General features: G+C 37.2%; 1 protein-coding gene across 10 annotated transcripts in view; it reads left to right on the forward strand.

The window, feature by feature from the left end:
• mef2aa (myocyte enhancer factor 2aa) overlaps positions 1 to 12411 on the forward strand; it is a 140238-nt gene that overhangs the window by 51862 nt on the left and 75965 nt on the right. For all 10 annotated transcript variants that reach the window (XM_052097092.1, XM_052097096.1, XM_052097097.1 and 7 more), the window contains one exon: positions 2963 to 3166. In XM_052097092.1, coding sequence (XP_051953052.1) covers positions 2963 to 3166 — 204 coding nt within the window. The remainder of the gene's footprint in view (positions 1 to 2962; positions 3167 to 12411) is intronic.

A 12411-nucleotide genomic window follows, 5' to 3' on the forward strand; every position in this document is an offset into this window, starting at 1 on the left:
TATCAGAATGACGTCAGGTGGTTAAAGTAAGGGAGGGATTTGTTACACTAGTCGAAATGGATAGAGAAATGAGCAAATGGAGGTTGAGCAAGTTATTACATATGGAGCCTCATCCCCACCATGGAGCAAAAAAATACAATAATAATAATATTAATATTCTGATTTAATATCTCTCAATTGTAACTTTGTTTCTCACAATTTGTGACATTGTCTTGTTATTGGCGAGCTATGTCACACTTGTGACTTTATTTTTTATAGTTGTGAGTTTACTGTATATACCGGTATAGTCACAATTGTGAAACAAAAAGTCAGATTTAAATGATATGTAATGATTTGATATGTAATTTGTATTTTTTTTGGTATGAAATAACATACACCATTTAACCATGCACAATAAGCCCAGAAATGTGCATAAATTAAAGGTGCAGTATGTAAGATTCAGAAACCGTTGTTATTAATGACACCTGTGGCCATTAAGTGAACTGCAGCTAGCTACCTGTTGCTCATGCTCGAGCTCGTTTTCACACTCCATAGGGACATGAGCGAGTGAGCATACAAAACAAAGACGTAACATACAAAGAGTCTTAACATGATTCAGCAGCATCATGCTGACAGATGAGGTAGCATAATTAAAATTTCACAGTTATGATTGGTTTACTACAAACTTTGAGATTAAACTAAAACTACTTATCAGCTAACATAGCATACTGATACACATACAGCTACATACTACTGCACTATACCAGACAGTTTACTGTTGCACTGTTATGTTGCACTATTGTATGTTTTGTATGTCATATATTGTACTATGAACACGAAACCAGCATATTTGCTTAAATGTATACTGTATACTTTTAGTATAAAGTGAACATCATTGAAATTATTTGAATGTGACAAAGCAAGATAGCTTGCAATTCGTCAGTGTTAGCAGGCAAGATCAAGTTAGCTAAAATTACACAGAATCCTAATGGCACTATATTTCACATGCTTTGCAGTTATGTAAGCTTACCTTTCCAATAATAATTCAGCGTCGGTTTTAATCCCCAAAACAAAATGAAGGTCCCTCCAGGAATCAAATGCCCTGCCGATGTTCACTCTTGTATTCGCACGACTATGATCCGGGGATACAGTGGATATTTATTTAAAAAAAAAAAATTAGGAGTCTGTGTTGTGCTGGGAGCTGGATGTTTGCTGGATTCCATCTCTAAGATAATGTTACCTAGTGTTGCAGTGTGTTTTCGCTGTTGAATAGTGGAAGAGAAGCACTGAAGCAAGGCTCTCGAGAGTGTGCATAAACTTCACATCCTTTGGATTTTCCCGGCAAAAGCAACCCATGCCCTTCTCATGAATATCAGTCTACAGGCTTTAATAGGCAACCTAGCTTAGGGCTAATTTTTTTAAGTTGCGTTACAAGCCATTTACACAGTGGCAAAAAAAAAAAAAAAAAGGGTGAATATTACATGAAAATTGTTACATATTGCATCTTTAATTAAATAGGGTCAGTTTTTTTCTCTGCATTCTCTTTAAAGTTACTGTCACTAAAACAGCCTGTTCAGAGAGATGATAGAACATATTAAAGTAAATTATGACTGTTTTGGTGCAAGAAACTGCTGGGAAAAATAAAATGCTTGAATGCTTGAAAAGAGTACAATATGGCTGCTAGTGGTTGCAATTTGATAGTGTTTTTATGTGCAAGCATTGGGTGACCAGAACATTTATAGTATTAAGCTGAAAACACAATTAAGCTCTGTAATCACTTGTAATGTGAAACATGTGAAGCTCCCCCTGCACAGCTGGACAGAAGACAGTATGGATTCTGAGATACTGTGCTGCTCATTGGATTATATAGCATTATACCATTTGAAATGAGGGTCCCTGCAAGCTGTGACCAATTAAAGTTGAACAAAGACAGCTCATCTGCTCAGCTCTGCTTAGTAGGTCAGTGAAATTGGCGGAAGTAATCATGCAGCCCTCTCTCGCTTTCTCTTACTCTCCCTCTCTCTTGCGCATTCACATTCTGACTTTTTTTAGCCTCCAGCACAGCTTTCCATGGCATCCTCCGCACAGCTTTCCATGGCATCGCTGTAAATTTTGCCATGTGCACCACACATCCTGCTCATCTTTAGTGTTCATTTGCTCATCCATGATGTTGTTCTGATGCTCCTAGATTATGAAAGTAAATCTGCTACTTGCTTACACTTGTTAAACATGAGAGCTGAACAAATACATAATTCATTTTTGGGCATTTGAAAGCTCCTGAATGAGCTTCTTGCCGATAATAGAGCACATGCTTGGCTTGGCCCACTGTCTAGTCACATCACATGCAAAGCAATGTCTCTGAGACGTTACATACAGACAAGCCCTGTGCATAATAGCTGGCAATCTCTTGAAAAGTCTGGTTGCTATAGGTGTGTATGTATGACCTGCAGAAGTGTACAGCCCAGCTCGTGTTACAGCGGTGGCCCTGCAGGAATAGGCTGTCAGAGGATGCAGGCAGGAGTGATGGAGCCCGCTGTCTCCTTAATGGGCTGATTGTACAGGCTGTGGAGCCACTGTTACGTTCCTCCTGCTGACCTTCTGTCTAACCTGCCATGACATCAGTGTGGCAACTCTGCCGTCTGCCTGACTCATTATCTCACAGTAACATGGCCTAGGATAGATAGAGACAACTAAAACAATTAGACTTTATCAGATCCTGATGGACAGTCACAAACCATTGTAATGGTCTAACTCTCTACAGTAGAAATATTATGATTTATGGGTACTTGATTCAAGGTATAGGATAAATAAGATTTCCTTTCCTTCGAAAGAAGTGTTATTGGGCTAAAGATTTCACGCAGTAGGAAGTTTCTATTGGTTGTCTGTTGGCCTTCTTAAAAAGTAATATGAAGGCAATGATTCTAGTCTGTCTGTTACATTTTACTAAACATGTTTTCTTCTTGTTTTCCCTGTTTTCTCACAGGTTACCTTTACAAAGAGGAAGTTTGGCTTGATGAAGAAAGCGTACGAGCTGAGTGTATTGTGCGACTGTGAGATTGCCCTGATCATATTCAACAGCTCAAACAAACTTTTTCAGTACGCAAGCACTGACATGGACAAAGTCCTGCTTAAATACACAGAATACAATGAGCCCCATGAGAGCAGAACCAATTCTGACATCGTAGAGGTGAGTGGGGGCTGATTAATTGTTTTGAAGATCAAAAAAATGACTGCTTGACACTTTGTGTCCACTGCAATTTATTGTTATGTTCAAAATGGAATACAAGCTTGCTTACTGATTACCGTGCAGTATACACTGTACATTGCCTACAGTTTCTTTTTTTTTAAATGGTAAGTCATATATAGGCATTATGCAGCAATAACAGTGGAAAGCTGTAGTGTTGTCACATGACCACATCATGTTTCAAGTGAGTGTGTCCAGTTATCATCTTAGAAATATAGTTAATTTGGATTTCTAATTCAATTTAGTGTAAAAATATCTTACATTTTTGGTTGTTCAATCAAGTGAGCTTAAGTCGAAATAAAAAAAACAATTATGACTAATTATTCCATGCATATTGAAAATGTGCATAATTTGTTTCGTATACATACTATATATGCAAAAATATTAAAAGTTTTATGATATTCCAAACATAGCCTATGTTATGGGTTGATATAAATATAAGTTATATTTAATGTTTGCACGTTGAATACCTCACACCAAATATGTAGCCATTGTTCATAGTAAATTAAAAATACTAATATACTAAACAGTTTATTAGTATATTGATAGCTGAAGTACATAAATGATCAACACACAAATGTTCAGCATGAGTGTTCCATAGTTCCATAGGGGATAAGCTGATATCTGGATATCATGTAACAGTTTCCTTCTCATGCGAGCATTGATAGGGTTCAGGATGTCTGTTGTCCCTGATAAGTCCAGTTGCACTTAAATACCGCAACTGAAAAAGGGGCACATATCATTGAACGGGCACATGGCACAGAGGATCCATTTTCTTTGTTGACCATTCATGTGTGGCTTAATTAATGAGTGTGTACAATTTTCCCTTTATACACTGCATAAAATTGTTTACTCATCATAAAGCCTCCCCAGCTGGCCATTTGAGTGCTCTGCAAAACGCAACCATACTACTATGGTGCTCAACATACAGGAAGCAGGATTTGCCAGGCAGGCACTGTCCTCATTTGTCAAAGCAACATTCCAGTTATATAGGCCAAGACCATCGGTTAGCAGAGAACAAGAATGGATTCAAAACATTTGCTGTGATATTGTTTAGATTTATTTATGAATTCCTGCAGCTATTGTGCATACAGACTGACTAGCTTAAAAATACAAAGCAAGCATTGTAGTCTGACAAGTCTGGAAATTCAAATTAGCACATAATGAATAAATCATTTTTTATTCTTTACATTTTTCTCAGCTGTTTGTATAGTTTTATCTACACTCCGGAAAGCATTCAAATTCACGTGCACTTCATAATAATGTTGTAAAGCCTGATTTGGCAAAAGTACTGACATAAGCTCTTGAGTGAGATTCACAAATTTTTGTGCCACTGCACAAAAGTCTTTTACTAAAATGGTTAAAATGGCATAAAAGGAGTCAGCTGGGCCGAGTTATCTTTTATTCATGCTGTTAAGACTGCTGGTGAATTACCTCCATGGTAGAGCTGCAGAAGAATGCAAAGCCATCCATGGTCCTCCATCAGCATGCCATCTGCTCTGTTCCCTACACCTAGATGGCCCTCACCTGCATTAAAAATGAATGGACACATTCTCTTCTTATGTAACATCCACCCTATGTCAGCTTTGCCTCATTTCAACAGCTTTTAAAGAGGATGATTTGCCCCCTCTCAAAGGCTTTGTGTCTTTCTCTCTGTGATTTAAAGAACTGGGAAATCACAATGTTCTGTGTTGCAAAACTCACGCATGCTGTACTAAATAGCATCAGAACATTTTTTAAGTTCCAGGGCTGAGAAAGGATGTTATTAGTAACATTGCTAACACTGTTCGACATTTCAGAGAAATAGTAAACTGTAATAATGTGCCTTTAAATTATACATTTTACAAGCACACACAAGAAGCGAGCCACAGTGACACTGACAAAAGCGGTAATGATTATGAATGTGTCAGAAAAACCAGCAAGAGACTGTCTGAACATTTTGTTAATTTATAGAGAGAAATGCACATTAGAGTTGTGCAGACAGACGACGATCACGGGGCTTGACGATAGCTGATGTCTTTGACCATGTCAAGACGATATTTGAATAATTTTCCCATGTATTAAATTATTATTATTAGTTTATTATTATAATTATCAAATTAATATTACAAATAATTTGCCCATAGACACACAGACACGCGCTTAAATAACACTTTATTATATTATTAAGAACAGATGACAGAAAAGCACCTATGTGCATGTATGTTTGTTCTGAGGCAATGCAGTCTCGTGTAACAGAGGCATGCAAAAGCTTCACTCTTTCTTTGTTCCTGTCTTCTGAATTTTTTTGTTGCCAGAACAGTATCATCAATGAGTGCTGCAAATGACCTGAGCTCAGGAGGTGCTTTCGAGTTTAGTTCACTTCCACAGAGCAGTTCATTGTGATCTGCATCCTGTAAAATAATACAAAATATCTAAAATAATACAAAAACACGTTCACCTCGAACCATGATTTATATTTCAGTGATTATTCTAATCATTATAATGATTATTTTTTTTACATTCATAATTGTTTTTATGTCTTCATTTGTGGAAGTTTCCACCTGCATGTTTAGACGGATTCTTGCCAGATAGAGATATATATATAGATATATATATAGATATCTATATATATATCTATATATATATCATTGTTTTGATCACTTCATTATTTTAATTGCTTTTTCGTTTCATTTGGAGTGCAATTTGAATTTAGAAATGTATTGATCGTTTTTTTAAATAAATGAATTTAATTTTCAATGTAAAATCACTAAAGCAAGAATATTCACGATCCCGCTGATGTAATTGGATATTGCAGTATATATATATATATATATATATATATATATATATATATATATATATATATATATATATATATATATATAGGGCTGTCAATCGATTAACATTTGTAATTGAATTAATTACATGGTGTCCCGATTCATTAATCGTGATTATACTACAGGGCTGTTGAATGCTTGATTCTGATTGGTTGAGAACGTTCTAAGGTGTGCAATTATTTTCAGGGAAACGCATGGCTAAAGTAGTTCCAGGCAGGTCTTGACCGCATTACAGTTCCATATCACTTCGCGTAGTCAACTGTAATAACGGAAAATACGTGCAGTTTAACGTGCAGTTTAATTTTAATAAATAAATTCGTTCGAAATAACGAATGAATTATAACGTATGAATTAATAAATAAATTAAATAATATGACGCACATGATTTTCTGTCTCATTATTGCAACCTCTGTCTCTCTAATAACTACACTAATAACTGCATTAGTCTGCTGTCAGTGGCTCAAACCTCCGTTACTAACTCTAAAATGACGTTTTGGAATTAGCAACGGAGGCAGATTAGATGCGTAAGAAATTAGTCCTACATACAAGAGCGTTTTAATGACAAAAACTTGACAAACGTCTAGAATCACATCATCTGAACAATGTTTCGAGGTGTGGTAACTGTAGTATAAGCGGAATAATTGACTCCGGGCCGTTGAATTATTAGAAAAATAATACTTTTTCTACTCCGCTTCGCGGAGAAAAAATAATAATTTTTCTACTCCGCTTCGCGTCGTGACCGCATTACCACCCCGGGTGTGCATTATTTTTCTAATAATTCAACTGCCCGTCGTCAATTATTCCTTACTTAATCGCACATACAAATATTTGCTGAGAAAGCCCCTCACATAAGTAAGGAATAATTGACGACGGGCCGTTTAATTATTCGAAAAATAATGCACACCCGGGGTGGTAATGCGGTCACGACGCGAAGCGTCATTGTTCAGATGATGTGATTCTAGACGTTTGTCAAGTTTTTGTCATTAAAACGCTCTTGTATGTAGGACTAATTTCTTACGCATCTAATCTGCCTCCATTGCTAATTCCAAAACGTCATTTTAGAGTTAGGAACGGAGGTTTGAGCCACTGACAGCAGACTAATGCAGTTATTAGTGTAGTTATTAGAGAGACAGAGGTTGCAATAATGAGACAGAAAATCATGTGCGTCATATTATTTAATTTATTTATTAATTCATACGTTATAATTAATTCGTTATTTCGAACGAATTTATTTATTAAAATTAAACTGCACGTTAAACACATTGACAGCCCAAGCTGTTGTTTTTTGGTGTTTTCTTCATGTTTTTCAGCCCTCGAGTCGGTCTAGCTGTTCTTCGCTGATTGTTTTATGTCTTTTGTTGTTGCCGGCTGCCTTTGATGTCCTCTTCCGTTTATTTGTTTTTTCATCTGAGCTATCCAATACTGCGGTCGCCCAGTTGTTAAAATGTTTATGTTCACCGTAAATATTAAAATTTACTTCCGGAAAATCAAAATAGTCTGTCATTTTTTTTCCTCTTGAAGTTGAAGTGGATTTGTCGCTGTCACTTCTTGTTATGAACTGTATCCTATTTTCCGTTATTACAGTTGACTACGTGAAGTGATATGGAACTGTAATGCAGTCAAGACCTGCCTGGAACTACTTTAGCCGTGCGTTTCCCTGAAAATAATTGCACACCTTAGAACGTTCTCAACCAATCAGAATCAAGCATTCAACAGCCCTGTAGTATAATTATAAATAGTTATCTTTAAATATTAAATAATTATATATATATAAAAAAATGCATTGCATTCTTGTAGCAGAAGAGTTAATCATTGATAAGACCATTCAAAATGCGGCTTTAGAATACAATGTATTGTTTACAACCATATTATTCATCATAAGTCAATCATTGGCATACAGTTCACAGCAATCCATAACACAAGTGAATTTGTCAATCAGTTGGAGATTATGAGGGCTTGTTTAAGGACCGTCAATGTACACCTGCGTCAGACATTTTTTTTTTTTAGAAACAAGCCAGGGGTATACATAGTACACAATACTACAGATATATTTTACAATAATGCCAAGACATTATATTCATTACATAGTTCATTTCAATTCTTTTGAGTTGTTGGAGGTACAAAGAGTATTTAAATCATATTTTAAGTCTTTACAAAAAAGTGCAAATAGGGGCTTTATAGACAGAAATTTACACTTATGTAAAAAAAAAACTTGGCAAGAAAAATAAACAGATTAATCAGAAAATATTAACTTAAGCTATCAAAACTGTGTAAACCAAATAAAACGTCAAGTTAAAATAGAGGTACGTACAAACAAACAAAATTTTATCCAAAATACTACAGCATGGACACATTCCCAAAAAATGTGAGTGGCAGATTCATCTACAGCATTAGTGAAGGAGCAAAGTGGGTCTATTTCAGGGAGCTTGTTTCTTAAATAAAGATTGACTGGGTAAAAACGGTGTAACAGTTTAAAGGACACCTCCTTAACCTTGTTGGTAATTAAATATTTGTGAGGTAAAGACCATACGACCTGCGTCAGGCATGCTTGTGTCGCGTCTCGGGTGTGTTGCATCATATAAGTAAAATGTTTAGGTCACTGTGTCAAGTTGAATATTGTTTAATACTCAATCTTTAAACACATCTTGAAATCCCTTGGTTCGCACGTTTATGTTGTGTGTCCACTGAAGAGTTGTTAATGTTTTGTTCACTGTAATAAACTGCGTGTTGCTCACACATCTGAAATTTCACTTACTGCCCTCTGGAATAAACAGGTGGTACTACAAGCTTGAATCTCTCAGGAAAGCATTGCGATTAAATGCGTAATTTTTTTTAACGCGCTATCTTTGTAAAATTAATCGCACGTTAGTAACACGTTAAATCGACAGCCCTAATATCTATATATATATATCTATATATATATATCATGAATTTTCCCAGACACTGAAATACCAGACCGGTAGAGAATGCACAGACAAAGTAGGTTCAAAACAGTTAAAAAAAAGTTGAATAACACACATTTTAGTTGCACTTAATTTTGTTCCAGTTTCATTAAAATTTTTGGTTAAAATAAGAGAAAAGTTTGAAATCAAGGTGTCTTGTTTTATTGTTTAGGCTTACCCCTAACCCTTCTTAATGAAAAGTACCCCATAGTATCACCTAGTGTCCAACCAGCGGTAATACCGGTGTTCGTCAGTTTCCTGTGGAGGTTTTCTTTTATTTAAATTTTTTTTCAACCAACCACCCAATCAAAACTTGATCGACCAAGTAATGTTTACTTTACTTTAAATAATGTTTTCTTTACCAAGTAATGTGTATATATAGCATGTGAAATTACTCTTCTCATCGCGTAATGTTTGGTCGACTATCAGCCCTACACCATTCACATTTATTGTAAAGAAAATGGAAAAGGAAGAAAGAAAGTCATATGGATTTGGAATAACATGAGAGATTAAATTACAGAATTTTCCTTTTTGGGTGAACTATCCCTTTAAGAAAAGCATAGCATCTTGATGTGTCTTGTAGGACAACCACAAACACATGCAGAGACAAATACATCCACGCAATCATGTTTCAGGCATCAGCAGGTATCCTTGTGTCGCTTACTGATGAGGAGCGCAAGCCAGTGGCAATCTGCCGCTTTTCCCACGTAGGCCCTCCGGCCACTCTGGAGGACTCCGACCCAGTGCATGAAGGGCCCCAACAAAGCAGCCTTGTCCCTGCTCAGTGGAGCAGCATATACTCTAGCTGCAGAGATCACCCACAGTCGTCATCTTTTTTTGTGGCCATGATTCTGAAGTAAAGAAGCAGAGCAGAAATAAGCTAAACAGACCTCTCACTCTCTTTTTGGTTCACATCCAAACCAATAGCAGAGACATCAGCCCTGGACTTCCATCAGTTGGGCTGGAGACTTTGATTCTGGCTGAAGGCAGTATTGCGGTATGACTTAATTGAGACACAATGTAAAGATCTGTGTAGGAGTTCTACAGTACACCAATATAGCCAAAGGATATCAGTATTCAGCAATATTGATTTTATCTGTAAAAACACATGCTTGTGTTCTCATATGATATAGTGTACCACTCTGAAAGAAGATACTATATTGAGATTAACTCTATGTACAGAGAGGAAGTTACCCAAAGTAACTTTAATTCAAGTCTGTACATTTGCCGGCCGTCTAGGGCTAGGCAATGCTCCTTGCAGCTATTGTCTGTTTACACAATAGGCAGGCAAGTGCTGTCAGTATCCTGTCACTTTGTCAGTCTGGGTTGTTGTTGTGACAGGATTCTGACACTCTTGTACTGTGTTGGTGTTGTGATTAATTTTGTATCTCTGCGTGAGCGTGTGGCTTCTGGTTGTGGCTTCCCTGCTGTGCGTTCTTTGGTTGGTCTTATGTTTCATGTTCGGAGCATGGTGTCTGGATCCTGACTCACCTGTCTGGTTCGGTTTTGGTGTCAGGATCTGGACACTCATACTCAATGTCTTGCCTTTTATTGGAGTGCATTGCTCTTATGTCATCTTGGCGACATGCACTCACATCAGTAGTTTTTGTCTGTCTCTCGTGACTTTAGGCACACTATGCGCTATGCGCGGTCGCGTGCTGGGGTTTGGTCAATTCTGTCTAAGATGGTTTTACTTGTGGCCGAAGTCTCGCACAGGTGTCTTGTCTCGTATTGTCACCTGTTGTGTGCATCACTTGGTGCTTGCCTTACGATGTACGCTCAGGCTTTATTACCACCCTGGACCTTGTTTTTTCTCCTATGGGGTAGTTTGTGATTCTGGCTTTGTTTTTGGTATTAATAAACTCTTTTTGTTTCACTCTGCATTTGGGTCCTGCCTCTGCTAATCGGGACAAGTACAATCTACTTGAATGGGGAAATACCGAAATATCCAAAACCTCAGATCACCAGTAAAATCTGACAAAAATAGTATAATATATAGTGTCTTTAGCTAAAACCAGGCATTTAAAAAACCTAAAAATTAAAGCCAGCTAATGAGGACACATGATCCATAGCAATAAAGATGCATTGACTTTACGTGAAAGGCAATTGGCTATTTTTACTGAAATTCTACAAGTGGTCTGTCTCTTACTTCTTACTATGTCTCTGTATATAAATAACCTCTGCAGACTGTCTGTATGGCTGTGTAAAAAGCTGCTTGCCTGTAGCTGTATTGTAGTTGAATACTTGCTTTTTTGCCTTTGCTTTGTACTTAACGTAGCTTGTCTTAAAAGAGTGTGAACAATTATTTATTGAATCAAGACTCCACTCTCTCAACAGCTCTGTCTTGTTTTCATTCTTTACTTTTCTCCTTGCCTTTACTCCTGGAGAATTGTGCTTCACATGGGGACACCTACACATTTACATATCTGAATAAATTGTGCTAAAGCAATACCTGCACCACAAAAAATTGCCCATTTTCTCACTTTTAACTTTCGCCACCCTCTAGTAGCGCAAACACATCCTATGCTACTTTTTCATTGGGCAGCATATATTCACATTTCAAGCGAGAAACCAAATCAAAAGTCACATTCCAACTCGCCACCACAATCTGTAGAGAAAGGCCAAGCTTTGCCGTTTCAGGGGAATAGTTGTATTGCTTTCCACTGATGGATGTGTGATTGGGACCAGTTTCATGACCAAGCTCAGGGCTGTGGTCTTTGTCTCAATTCTGGCCCACAGTCGGTACCAGTACACTAGACTGAGACCACTTTGCCTGAGCGAAGAGAAGCATGTGCACTTTTGGTATGTGTGTGCCTGGTACTTGTTGGTTCAACTTCAGTAACACACAAGGCGACAGGTGAAGCATTGCATGCAATTTCCCTTTGTGGATCCTTTCCACTTCTCTGTCTGATTAAAATTGGCTGAGATCCCATCTGTGTCTCTATTTTCAGAGGCTCTGGGTTTCAAGCAAGCCCTTTTGTTTACTGAGTAGCAGTGCAGGATTGATGGAGCATCTCCTCAGTGGTTACTGCATGTCCATTCAGCAACTTGCAGGGGTCTTTAAGAACAACTGTTGTTCCACAATTTCAGGTCTCCACCAGCACGCTTCGTCCTTTTCACCTTTCAGTTCAGAAATTGTGTGTAACGGCACGGTCACACACATTTAAATTCTAATAGATTGTTATGATTAGTTCCAGTCTTGGGTTGGGAAAACCATAACAAGAAGATTTTTTTTCCCCTTCTGTCCCAGCACTCAAAAATAGTCTAGTTTTTGGAAAGCAAAATAAGGCATTTATTTCATATTAAATGAGAAGGGAGGCAAAAAGGCTTCAGGAGGGGGCAAAAGCCAAAATAACAAACAAACAACAAAAAAAAAAAGTTAACAAACTCCTAAAAAGGGATTCAACTAACTAGAAAAGAAAATTGA

Source organism: Xyrauchen texanus, chromosome 29, assembly GCF_025860055.1.
Source record: "Xyrauchen texanus isolate HMW12.3.18 chromosome 29, RBS_HiC_50CHRs, whole genome shotgun sequence".
Classification (NCBI taxonomy): Eukaryota; Metazoa; Chordata; class Actinopteri; order Cypriniformes; family Catostomidae; genus Xyrauchen; species Xyrauchen texanus.